The sequence below is a fragment of the Bos taurus genome, chromosome 29 (assembly GCF_002263795.3).
Source record: "Bos taurus isolate L1 Dominette 01449 registration number 42190680 breed Hereford chromosome 29, ARS-UCD2.0, whole genome shotgun sequence".
Classification (NCBI taxonomy): domain Eukaryota; kingdom Metazoa; phylum Chordata; class Mammalia; order Artiodactyla; family Bovidae; genus Bos; species Bos taurus.
The window spans coordinates 24804728-24818139 of record NC_037356.1 but is presented as its reverse complement, the minus strand read 5'-3'; the positions used below and the strand labels follow the sequence as shown (position 1 = coordinate 24818139).

At 51.1% G+C, this 13412-nt stretch overlaps 1 protein-coding gene across 8 annotated transcripts in view; it reads left to right on the top strand.

Annotated features, from left to right (window-relative positions):
* Nucleotides 1-13412, top strand: part of NAV2 (neuron navigator 2) — a 423973-nt gene that overhangs the window by 406853 nt on the left and 3708 nt on the right. For all 8 annotated transcript variants that reach the window (XM_002699081.7, XM_059883049.1, XM_010820889.4 and 5 more), the window contains 5 exons: nucleotides 580-734; nucleotides 892-963; nucleotides 3290-3486; nucleotides 4402-4520; nucleotides 10896-11099. In XM_002699081.7, coding sequence (XP_002699127.1) covers nucleotides 580-734; nucleotides 892-963; nucleotides 3290-3486; nucleotides 4402-4520; nucleotides 10896-11099 — 747 coding nt within the window. The remainder of the gene's footprint in view (nucleotides 1-579; nucleotides 735-891; nucleotides 964-3289; nucleotides 3487-4401; nucleotides 4521-10895; nucleotides 11100-13412) is intronic.

The following is a 13412-nucleotide window of genomic DNA, read 5'->3' as shown; positions in this document are numbered from 1 at the left end:
CCCTGCCCATTCTTCACAGTGAAGACCAAAGCATATCCTTTCACTCGGACCTTTCAAGACCCCCTGTGCACGGAGATGGCCTCCCTGCACCTGTTCATTGTCTGTCTGCCCCAACACTAATCAGCAGGTCATGGCGGAGAGGCATCCTTTGCTGTGTTGATTCGTCAAGGGCTTATAAGCGGCTCTCAGGTGGTGCCGTGGATGCACAAAGATGTATAAGGCACCTGCCCTCAAGGAGCTTCCTGGGAGGCTGGCATAGTAAGAAATATCGAGAAAGGGGGCAGCACTTCCAGAGAGTGATAGATCGTGTACAGAACCATGCCTGGGCACCCTCACAGTGCTCTTGCCGGGTTTCCTGTTGCCTGGAGAATTCCAGAAGGCAGAGCTGAGACTTCCCCGGTCTGCATTCTTCTGCACCCAGACTGAGGCCTTTAAGTGCCTCGGGGATCAGCACGTGATCCCCGAGTGGCCTCAGGAAGCACCCCTCTGCCTGTACCGGCCCAGGTGATGCCCCGAGCACTAGCATCTTCCTGGGGGCGTTCACTAGCTCCTTCCCCCCTACTCCCCTGGGTTCCACAGGAATTGCGCCAGTATCTGTCCAACCTCGCCGACCAGTGTGCCAGCGAGAACAACGCCATGGACATGCCTCTCGTCATCATCCTGGACAATCTGCATCACGTCAGCTCCCTGGGCGAGATCTTCAACGGGCTGCTCAACTGCAAGGACCACAAATGGTGAGGGCGGCTCCGGACGTCGCGGCCCCGGGAGAGCAGCGCATGCGCGTGGCGTGGGGCGGGGCTTGTGCGAGGGGCTGACACCAGCCGGTAGCCATGTGCTTAGGTGCACGGGGACCCTCTTCTCCATTTCCTTCATCCTTCATTTCCTCCACAGCCCTTACATAATTGGCACGATGAATCAGGCTACCTCTTCTACTCCCAACTTGCAGCTTCATCACAACTTCAGGTAAGGTGTCTCTTTTCAAGTACCTGTTACATGCCTGAAACTATGCTCATTTTTCCCAGCTTAGTTCACTTGACTCGCACAAAAGCCTCAAGTCATTAAATTTATCCTTCTAAGTTTACAAATGGGGAGATTAGTTGACTTGTTGAGGAGGTCATACAGCCAGTCAGTGGCAGAACCCGGGTCTCTTGTATGCTATGTCCTGGGGTAGCAGTTGGTACCTGGGAGACAGCTCTACTCAGGGGCTGTAGGCAAGTGGACTGCATGTTACCAGTGGCTCATCTCTCTGTCCCAAGTGACACAGAGCGGTGAGAGCTCCTTAGAGTGTCTCCACTGGGCGGGGTCTCTGGCCTTCAAGCTCCAGCTGCTGGGAACCTTTTGACCCAGCCGCGTCCTGCGCTGCCCCACTGCTGCAGAGTGGGAGGTCTGTTATGCTCAGCTGTGGCTGCTTGCCTTTGCCACTGCAAAATGCCCTTTGCTCTGGCACCTAGCTGGCTCTGTATACTCCTCTCCTGCCTGGACCCTTAGATAAGCTTGAACAGCTGTCACCCGGGATGAGACCCCTCCTCCGGATCATTTTCATGGCCACTCTGCTGGCATTTCTGTTGAAAGTAGACCTGAACTGTAATTATCTGAGAAATACCAACTCCTTTGGGTCACTGGGATCATGGCTTATCTCTGCATCCAGGACGTCCTGGTCTTGTCCATTCTCTTGAATGTCCCTCAAGATCATTCTCTTCCCCCCTGCCCCTCCTCCTTCCCCCGTCACTGCCACGCATCTCCCAGAATCCTGTTTTAGTCATTTTCCAACAAGTATGCCTACCTGGACCTTGGGCCACCTGCAGGCCATCCCCTATATCAGTGACAGCTAGAGTGAGCATTCCAGAATTCAAACCTGTCCCTAAACCCTAATGCGAGAAGTCCTCGAATGGCTCCCCAGAACAAAATCCAAGCCCCTTTGGGTTGGCGGGTCAAGTCTAAACTCTGGTTACACTGCACCTCTGGCAGTTTTCCGAGACGCCCCATGCTGTTGTTCACACCCCTGCTGATGCTGCAGCCTGCACTCCACCCACCGCCCGCCCCACCCCCACCCCAACGCCTGCTCTTCCTTCTGTTTCTGCCTTGCCTCATGGAGCTGCTCCATCCGCCCCCTCTGGTCTCAGCTCAGACATCCCCTCCTCTGAGGAGCCTTCCCTGACTCCCCAGGTTTCGTCAGGTCTCATTTCTTTTATCTCCCTCCTCCGCTAGACTGTGAGCTCCTGGGGAACAGGAACTCTTGTCTCTGTCATTGCTTACAGCCCCACAGCCCAGCACAGGGCCTGGCACAGCACAGGAGGCAGTTAGCTAAGTGGTCAGAGCTCAGCCTCTGGAGTTGGACTGTCTTGGTTCTAATCTTAGCTCTTCCTCTAAGATTGTTGACTAGCTGTTTGATCTTGAACAAGTGAGATTTTCCATCTGTGCCTTGGAATTTCTATCTGTAAAATAGATAGTGGTCATATCTGTAGTGTGGGGTTGCTGTGAGGAATTGTGAGTTACTATACCTACAGTCGGAGAAGGCAATGGCAACCCACTCCAGTACTCCTGCCTGGAAAATCCCATGGATGGAGGAGCCTGGTAGGCTGCACTCCATGGGGTTGCTAAGAGTTGGGCATGACAGAGCGACTTTACTTTCACTTTTCACTTTCATGCATTGGAGAAAGAAATGGCAACCCACTCCAGTGTTCTTGCCTGGAGAATCCCAGGGACAGGGGAGCCTGGTGGGCTGCCGTCTATGGGGTCGCACAGAGTTGGACACGACTGAAGTGACTTAGCAGCAGCATACATACAGTGGGGACTTCCCTGGTGGTTCAGTGCTTAAGATTTTGCACTTTCAATGCAGGGGACATGGGTTCAATTCTTGGTCAGGGAACTAAGATCCCACATGCCTCAGAGAGGGTGAGAGGTATGAAGAGAGTAACATGGAAACTTAACATTACTATATGTAACTGGAGAGCCAGTGGGAATTTGCTGTATGACTCAGGGAACTCAAACCAGAGCTGTGTGACAGCCTAAAGGGGTGGGATGGGGAGGGATACGGGAAGGAGGTTCAGGAGGGAGGGGACATGGCTATATAACTAGGGCTGATCCATGTTGATAATTGGCAGAAAACAACAAAGTTCTGTAAGGCAGTTATCCTTCAATTAAAAAATAAACTAAATAAAAATGTATCTGTGCAGTGTTCAGAAGAGTCCAATTTCAGTATTAGCATATTCACCTTCCAGCTCTAATGAGCTTTGATTCATGAAGTTGACCCCGGGCTTTGCCGTGGAAAATTTGTGACTACTTCCAGGTGGGTGCTTTGTGCCAACCACACGGAGCCCGTGAAGGGTTTCCTGGGCCGGTTCCTGCGGCGGAAGCTCATGGAGACGGAGATCAGTGGGCGGATGCGGAACGTGGAGCTGGTGAAAATCATCGACTGGATTCCCAAGGTCTGGCATCACCTCAACCGCTTCCTGGAGGCGCACAGCTCCTCGGACGTCACCATAGGTAGGGGCAGGGCAGGCGGGCACGCTGGGGCCGGAACTGCCGCTCCTGGAGCCCTGGCCTCCTCGGATGGCTGGCCCTGGGCCCTGGCAGCTGGACGCTGCACCGGCCACACAGATGGAGAAGGGGACATAGGATGGCCACAGCCTAGACAGACCCCAAGCTTTCAGTCACCCACATCCTGGGACTGTGTCTCTACCCTTCTCTCTCGCCCAACTCTCTGCACTGATGAGAGGCAGAGAGAAGTGTCCAGCTCTAGGCTGGTATAAACTTTTAGGCTAGGTGTGGGGCCCCCAGCCTGGGGCTCCCCCAGATGGAAACCACCCTGTAGGATTGGCTTTGCTTTATGAATAATGTTATTAACATTCCTGAAGCTTAGGCTTCAGAGAAAAGAAAAAAAAAGAAAATCACTGGTCATCCCACCATCCTGACATAATCACTGTAATTTGAGCTTATTTTTTCTGTCCGTGTCCATACATGTTTTATGTACTCGCAATCATAGTGTACATACAATGCATTCTTTTCGTTTTCCATTTCACGTTGTCTCATGAGTATTCTTTGTTGCTCTCCAAAATAATTAGATGAAATAATTATTTTGTGATATAGTCAGATGTGGGTATGCCATCACTTCCTTAATCATTCCTGTTCTCATGGACGTCTGCCGTGCTTCCATTTTCAAAGGTTAGACAGTATTACAGAGACCGTATTTCTCCAGAAAGTCTCCCCTTCCCTTGGGGTGATTCCCACCAGGCGCGAGATCCCAGGGTAGGGTTAGAGAGCCCAAGGGCCCACCACGTGGCAGCTGGTATTTCTGCTGTCACTTAGAAAATGCAGGGTCCCTCCTGTGAGGGGTGCTTGGGCTGGCTTCTCCTGCTCCCCACCCATTTCAATTGGACGGCTTTTCCCTGTGGTCCCCAGGCCCCCGGCTCTTCCTGTCGTGTCCCATCGACGTGGATGGTTCCAGGGTGTGGTTCACTGACCTGTGGAACTACTCAATCATCCCCTACCTCCTGGAAGCCGTCAGAGAAGGACTCCAGGTGAGAGCACCCTGCCCGTTGACCTCCTCAGCTCCAGGACGGTTCTCGTGACCAGCACTCTTGTCTTCATCTCCCCCCAACCCAAAACTGACTGATGTGAGGTGGCCGCTCCTCACCTGTGAGGCCATCCTCTAGCCCAGTGTAGGACGCACTGGGCTGCAAATCCTGGCTCTGCCATTGTTAGCTGTGTGACCCTAAGCAAGACATCCAGCCTCTCTGTGCCACGGTGCCCTCATCCACGGAAGAGAGAACGATCACACCCCACCACAAAGAGTGTTGCCAGAGTTCAGTGACATCATGGCCAGCAAGTGCTCAGCGTCATGAGTGCACAAGAAAGGAAATATGTCGCATTTCACAGTTTGCTTAAGTAGTCTTATGTCTGCTATTTGGTTCAGGCTCAGCATTTATAATGAGGCTTGGGCAGAGGTTTTTTTATTTTAATCTCCAGTTTTAAGAGATTTTCAAGAAAAAATTATGACTTAGAGTGAATAAGTGACTTGCCCCAAGGTCAGGAAGTGAAACTTTAAGAATCTAGGATTTGGCATTCTCTGCCCGACACCAGGACCCCTCAGAGATAGATGACTCTGGTGCCCATGTGACTGTCCATCCCTCCTGCCCAGTTGCAGCTGGAAAGCCCAGACCCTGCACTTCTCACTCAGCCTAGGGGTTAATGCTAGGGGCTTAGCGGTAAATTGGAGTTTGCAGTAGTTTTATTGTTGAGTCTGGAGGTAGCCTGAGAAGGTTGTCAGCTTTCAGGACCACTCTGAGGAATTAGCAGGTGTCATACACAGTTGAATAGTCTAGAAACCAGCTTAGCAGCTGGGTTTCTAAGGGCTGTGTTTGCTTGGTACTGGGCAGTGGGAGACACATGCTGCTGTTAAAGGACCCGTTTCAGGGGATGGTGCTGTGTGCACACCCATGTGTACGTGTGATGGTACACACAGGACTTGCACACCTGCATGCATATGGGTGATGGCACACTTTAGTGGGGTTTGTCATTTGCGTATATTCAGCTGAGCCTGTCATTGTATCCCTGTAATGTGTAACAGCACTGATGGTCTCCAGAGACCCTCAGGACAACCAGAGCTCAAAAAAGAAGATGGTGTGCCTCTGGTCATGGGTATTTCATTGGCCTGGAGCATGTAGGCTACAGATTTAAGCCACAAGTGATTGTGAAGGCAGAGGGTAGCAAGAAATGAGGCAGTCCCTTAACCAGTCCCAAATCAGTTTGTTTGAAGATCATTAATCAATGGCAGCATTTTATATTTTTTAAAAATTGTAATTGACATATGATACATTCATTTCAAATATACAATACAGTGATTTGATATTTTTATGCATTATGAAATTACACCATGGTAAATCTCATTACCATCTGTCACTATGCAGAGTTATTACCATATTATTGACTAGACTTATTTACTTCACAACTAAAAGTTTGTATTCCCTTCAGCTATTTCTCCCATTGGTGGCAGCATTTCTATTTTGCTGAAGGTGGATTTTATGAGGGAAAAAAAGAGTTAAGACCTCAGATCTCTGCAGTGGAATCTCTCTAGGTAGACAAATTCACTGGCCTGGGTTAAGTAACCATCATGTATTCTTTACTCAAATGGATTTGTTAGGACCACAAACCCAAATGGCCACCCTGTCACTCCTGTTTTTGGGGGCCAGTGGAAGTATTCCCTGCCCCTGCTAGAATCTTGAAGTCTTTTTCATTCCAGAAGCCTCTCTCTGTTCCCATCAGGGGCTTCCAGGGACTATAGTAGGCAGGCATCTCTAGGAAACTCACACTGCTGGAAAGAAGCGGAAGGAACTGCAGCAGAGGGAGAAGCAGGTCCCTTCTATTTCTGCCTCACCACCTACTTCTCCCCTTTGCTTCTTTACCTAAATATATCCTCTGTGTGCTTGGAAAAACTCATGGGAGCTGTTGAGTAAAGGTTTCCTGCCGAAAGAGGCGCTAACGGGGAGGCGGAAGCTCGGTCTGTGCTCCAGCCGTGAGCTGTAAGGTAGAGGCCCCTCGTTGGTCCTCACCAAGGCTGGATGGTGCTAACGCCTTGCTGCTTGGACCTCAGCTTCAAAGAAGGCCTGTGGGCACAGCTATAAAAGCACAGTGAGATCTTCCCTGCCTATCCTGGAGAGGTTGCTGATGAGTTGGTTATAAGGACAGTAGTTTTCTTTCCTACAAAGATCAAAGAGTCTGCAGGTGAAAGGGCTTTGGGGTGTCTGTGAAAGAGCCCATTTAGGACAAGGGACAGAAACGCACCACCTCAGGAGACCCACCCGTTCTCTGTGAGGCAAGAGAAGTCATCCGCTCCTTATGCTGTTGAGGTCGTTTGAAAGACAGTCTTGCAAGAACATGGACACAACAGGGAAGCAGCCAGAGTTAGCCTTATACCACATTGCTCAAAAATGAGCCCTCCTGCCCCAAACCTGTGACTTCGTGCCGTTCTTTAGTCCCGGAGACCCCATAGAATCTGCAGATTCGTGAGGAACTTTGGGATGTTCTTTGTGTCTCTAGTTTTGAAGGAAAGTTTGCTGAGATTTATTGAGTGGCTGTTGCCTGTCAGACACTGTGCCAGGGGCCCGACAGACATGATCCCATTTAGTTCTCACAGCCCAGTGTGCACCTCATAGACAGGAAACCAATGGCAACCCACTCCAGTATTCTTGCTTGGAGAATCCCAGGGACGGCGGAGCCTGGTGGGCTGCCATCTGTGGGGTCGCACAGAGTCGGACACGACTGACACGACTTAGCAGCAGCAGCAGTTCACTTGCTGGGGTGTGGATGAGCCACCGTCGTAGCCTGTAGCTAACTTCTCAGTTACTTCCAAGATTTTCCAGGCTGTCCTAAGGCCCCTGCTCTATACCTTAGATGCTTTAGGTGGCTCAGGGAACCCAAGTATTTTGTTTCATAGCATGAAGTTATACGTAAGATTTCATTTGACAAAAAGATTCTCCTATTTAAAAAGAAATTCAAAACTCCTCACTCTGCTTGTTACCTGGAGTCCCGTGCTTACTGTGTGCTGGGCACTGGTGGGCCATTTACTCCTTCCTGACCCTGCGAGGTGAGTGATGTGGCCATGAGGTGAGTGCACTGTGGTTCAAAGCAGGCAAGCCCTTGGCCAAGGTCATATGCTGAGAAGGGGTGAAGCCCCCAGATTAGGCTTAGGCAGGACTACCCATGGTGGTAGACAACACAGAGACCCCACTGCAATCAGGTCTCACCATGGGCTTCCAGTCAGCCCCTCAGTGGGCACTGCTTTGCCTAGAGGAGATGTGGCATTGCCCCCTAGTGGATACCAGGTATCATTGCAGGTTTTGACTCCTAAGTCTTTTTCCCAATAAAATTTGTGTGTGAGCGTGCACACACATGTGGGCATGCATTCACAATTGCTTGGAGGTTCTTGCACAATCTGTACCTTGATGCCCTCGTGTGTGATAAACATGTGCATCCAGAAAGTCATAAATCAGAGTCATTGGCTGAGGTTTCAGTTTCCAGTGTCAAGGATCTCTATTCCTGACCCAGTGGTCATGCCAAGCTCCTCCCTGCTTTGGGGAAAGTGAATGTCCTCTCTGTCTGTCTGTGTGTGCAGCTGTCTGCTATTTCCCAGAGCTGCCTCAGGGCTCTGCCTTGGGACCAAGGAGCTTTGTGATAGATCCTTTGCTTGCCACGGTACTTACCCAGCCATTCATCACTTGGACTTGAACATGTCTAGCAGCAAGTGGGGAGACTTGTGAAAATATTCCTTGTTCTTGCAAATGATGTTAGATGCTCCTAGAGTGCTTTTGTCTTATGACTCAGCCCCCAGCCCTGTTCCTCTTTAGAGCTGTCGATGTAAACACTTGCCAAAGTATCTAAAGCCTGCAGAGTCATTCAAAAGACTTCTGCTGGAAGAGGGGAGAGCAGGGATCATTGATCAGATGACCCAACCTACTCTGAGACCCTGGATAGAACTCCCTCCTCTAAACCTGAGATTTCCCAACTGTAACCTGAAAAGTGTGGGCCAGGATTTTTTTCAGCCTGGCTGTGCAGAACTACAGAGCTCCTCAAACTACCGAGTAATACGGTCTGGGGAGCAGAGCAAAAATTTAAAAGCCATGGGGCCAGACTCTCTATGAACTTACTGAGCTTGGATTCTAGACTCTGTTATTCTGCAGCTCTGACCGTCTCCTCTTCATCTTGGAGGATGGAGACAGAAGCAGGAACTGTCAGAAATGACGTTTGGTTCAGCCTCCCACACGTGAAATCTGGCATGGGAAAGTCAGCTGAGCTCTATAGGGAAAGACCTTGGAGGGAGAAGCTAAAAGTTGCAGAAATATTTCTAATCTGCCAAGACTTCTTCAGTTCTAAAAATCCCCAAGTGCTTGTGTTTCCCTTCCTCCCTGACCCGCACATGTGCACACTTGCACCTTCACGTGATCCCCTGCTGCACAGACTGTGAATCGCCTTTCGAATGCCAGACTGAATTCTCCGGCCTCGGAGTCACCACTGCCCCGGGTTAAGGAAGATTTCACAGTAGACAGGGCTGGAGGGCGCTAGACGGGAGGGGCCCTGGTGTCTGAGGGCCATGAGCTCATAGGAGGCTGTGTCTCTGGAGTGGAGTCAGAGGCAGCTGTGGATGAAAGGAGGTAGGGGGGCCCTGTCTGCAGTGTGGGCAGGGCAGGCACTTCCCGGAGAGATCAGAGGTGGCTTAGCAGTGGTGAGATGGCCGGAGGGACAGCAGGTCCAGCCCAGGTGACGTGTCCTCGTCGGGCGGATACCTGGCCTGCATCTCCTGGCGCCGGTTTTGGCCGAGCCACGTGACTCTTGATACCGTTGAGCGGTTCAGAGTGGAGTTCATCAGGAGGGGTAGAGAAAGGAAAGGCTCAGACAAGGATGCTGGGGTCCTAGCTCTGAATCCAACTCTGCTCTGAAACCTTTTACAACTGGCTCTTCTCTTTAAGTCCCAAGTTTTCCAACCAGTAGATGAAGGGGCTGGGATAGGTGACCCCAGTTCCTTCTAGCTGAGTTAGCCTGTGACCCGGGAAAGACGTGGTTCTAGCTGTCAAATCTCAGCTCTGCTCTACTCTCAGCCCTCTCTTCCCACACTCCCCCCTGCCTCAACTGTAAGAGTCCTGGAAGGACAGACAGACAGGCTGCAGTCCACAGGTAACTCCACTCCCGAGCCCCCTGCACCCATGGTGGTCCAGAGGGCTTTGGTTCTTTGTGCCCCTACAGAGGGGTGCCCTTCCAGAGCCACAGAGGGGGCACTGTCCTGGGTGGGCACATCTCATCCTGGCTATGAGCACAACTTTGCCATGCCTGCTCAGGCTCCAGTGGTTCACACGCCTGGACAGACTTGGATTCCAGTTCTGCCTCCTCTCCTTCTGGAGCCCGCTTGGGTAGTGATACTTTCTCTCGGAGTCACATGGTGGTAAAACAAGATATTTGTCAAGTGTTTCTCACAATCCCTGGCGTGCAGTGAGCTGTAAGGTGTGGTGGAGGGGGTGGCCTTGAAGAGGAAAGCTACAGAGAGGGCCTCTCTGTATGATGTGCTGAGCTGAGCCTTGGAAAGTGGTGCAGCCTAGGTTTCTGTTGTTTAAAAGAATGTCTATGTTGCTTGTAATTGCCAGGAGAAGTCACTGAAGTCACTGTATTATTAGATATTTCTGACTTAAGAAAAGGAGCTTGGAGGCATGGCACTGGTCTTACACAATTTTGTGTTAATTTCTTCTTTAAGAGGAAATCGGTTGTCTTGAACAATTCTGAGAAATACATGAGGGAGGAGAAATGGTTGCAAACCCAGGACCCACATGGAGCCCCTTTAACAATTTCCTGTTCTGAAAGTGACCAGTACCTCTGCAGAGGGCCCCTGAAAGTCAGACTCCCTTCAGGAAATGGAGTCTTATTAAGCCAGGGCCATTGTGGTTTCCACCTGTGGTCCTGATGCCCAGCACCCCCATCTGTGTGCCATGGTGGGGGGGGCCTCCTCAATGGGACGAGAGCATCTCTTTCAAGCTCTGCATTCAGTGACATCACGTTGATAAGTGACCGGCCACAGTGAGAGTATTTATACCATGGAAACTGGCAAACGCTTCAAATCAGATTTTCAAGTTGGATCACAAGGCTCAGTGTTTAGGGTGACACGGTGAGCCAGTGGCAGAGGTGAGGTGACCTAGGTCAGGCTCCTCCAGTGTTCTTACTCCTGGGTCACACCACCTTTGGTCTCAGCACCTTGGATGATTTCCTTAGGATAGAATTCTGCAAGTGAAATTACTCCATTAAGGTAAGCATAATGATGCTGGGTTTGGAGAGTTTTTCAGAAAGCTGCAAAACCAGGACTGCAGAGGGGTCTCGGCCCACCTCCTGACTGCTCTTTCTTTGTCTGTTTCCAGCTGTATGGAAGGCGGGCCCCCTGGGAGGATCCCGCCAAGTGGGTGATGGACACCTATCCTTGGGCAGCCAGCCCACAGCAGCATGAGTGGCCCCCTCTCCTGCAGCTCCGGCCCGAGGATGTTGGCTTCGACGGCTACTCCATGCCTCGGGAGGGGTCAACCAGCAAGCAGATGCCCCCCAGTGCCGCTGAAGGAGACCCGCTGGTGAGTTCCCTGCTTCCAGAGCAGCTTGGCGTTCACTGAGCACTCACTGTGTACTGGGTGTGACACAGGGCGTGCTGGAAATTTGGAGATGACCGAGCCCCGGTCTTGCTTAGGAAGGTTAGACCCATCCCAAGCTTGGGACATTTTGGCCACTATTTTCTTCCTTGTATTTAGTTTTTCACTAATGCCTTTGACCCCCGTGAAAGTTTGCAGGTAAAAGGTTATGAATTTGGTTTTTCCCCCTAAACGTCCCTACACCACTCTCTGCCCTCTGCTTTGAGTTCACCTTTACGATGTCTGGTCCTGTGCCGTTAGACCCTCCCACTAGTGACTGAGCAGAGCAGAGCATGCTAAGGGCAGAAGTTCGAGCCAGAGTGTCAGAGCTCAGGCAGAGGGAGGTCTGAGGACAGGAGGGGCTCGTGGAGCAAAGGCCAAGGGGGCCTGAGTGTGGGTCCCCAGGCCAGTGACATGAGTTAAGTCCTTAACGCTGCCTGAGCATCTTTACTCCACATATGCTAAAGCAATAAAGGCCCTTTAAGAAGAACCTGGGCCAGAGGCTGTAACCCTACAATTCTAGTACTCTCTGCCAATGTAAGACCCATGCGTAGGCATACTGTGAAATTAGAGCTGCATCAGAAGTCCTATAAAAGAAGGTGGAAGCACATACACCAGAACCTTGCATGGTTAAGCGACCGTGGTCATGCTATAAATTCAGCCCTGAGCGCTCTTAGCAGCTTGCTGCTGCTGCTGCTGCTAATTCACTTCAGTCGTGTCCGACTCTATGTGACCCCATAGACAGCAGCCCACCAGGCTCCCCCATCCCTGGGATTCTCCAGGCAAGAACACTGGAATGGGTTGCCATTTCCTTCTCCAGGAGGTCTTTCCAGTCCAGGGATCAAACCCACATCTGCTGCAAGTATCCTGCATTGTAGGCAGATTCTTTACCGCTGAGCCACGGGGGAACCATTATTAAAAGCGAAAGTCCTAGAACTCTTTCTGTGGATTCAAGCCGATACACTCTAAGTTACATAAAAACAGAATTTGGGACATCTAGAGGATAGAATGGTCAGCTCATCCCTGGACTGTCTTTTCTTAACCAGAAATATTTGTGTCACTAAACACAGAAAGCATTTAGGTAAGACCCAGGGTTCTTAGAATAGTAACACAGAATTCTCCTGGCAACCTCTGGCCCCCAGAGGTCATCTGTGCCGGCCTGGCCACCCCTGCACATCAAGTCAGCTACTTGGTGCTTCCCCCAAGTCCTGTTCTCTCTGCCCAGGGCCACAGATCTTGGCTTTAATAGCCCTCTTGTTTACTGACCTCTTGCCCTCCTGAGACCAAGGACTCCAGGAGGACAGGACTGTGTTGTTTTCACTCCAGACCATATACTGCGGGTACACAGGGGATGTTTGATGAGTGAATGAATAATCCTGGCTGTGAAGGATTTTCCTTCACGTTTCTGCTCCACCCCATCGCGCTTGTGGCCATGCGGATGGACACCAGCCTGTGGTGCTTCTGTGACTGGCTCACCCAGGCATACTCTGCTAGGCATCCTGAGGGGCGGCTGGCCAGTGGGGCAGCCAGATTTCATGCCTGGCTGCAGCAAATCTGAAGATAGCTCAGAGACGCTATCTTCCTAATTTTGCTAGATCCAATATAAAAGATATACACACACAATTTATAGTTGTAAATAAGAGTCGCTTTCGGTTCCCCATCTCCATGTCAACACAGATGACCCACAGACTGTGAATCAGGGGAGATACAAGAACATTGCCTTTGAACTCTTAGGACAGGTGATGATGGTGGTGATAGCAGATGTATCACATTTATTGAGTAGTTACTATGTGCTGGGCCCTATGCTAAGGGTTTAGCACACATCCTATCATTTGGTTCCTTCCTTCAGCCCGATGGGATGGGCACTGCTATTCTCTCCAGGCTATAGATAAGGAACTGATGGATGAGATATATTAAATAATTCCCCAAAGGTTTCTGAGTCGGAATCCAGGCCTCCGTGGGCTCCGAGGCTCCACCTGTAGCTGGTGCTGTCCCCCCTCCCCATGGAAGCCTTGGTGGGAGCTGAAGCCACAGGTGACTCTAGGGAGCCCTCTGGCCAGAGCCGGGGGTGCAGACGGGCTGGATGCTTACTGAAGGGGAGCCATGGGCCTCGAGGTCAGCGGTGCCGCTGTTTGCGTTCCAGAAGCTGGGGCACTTGGCTGGCATCTCACCCAGGCTGAGGGCTACACTGGGGTGAGGTGCTCTTCCCAAGGGTGAAAATATAGAGGGCTTTGGGTTTTCCGACCTCTGTGTCTGGTC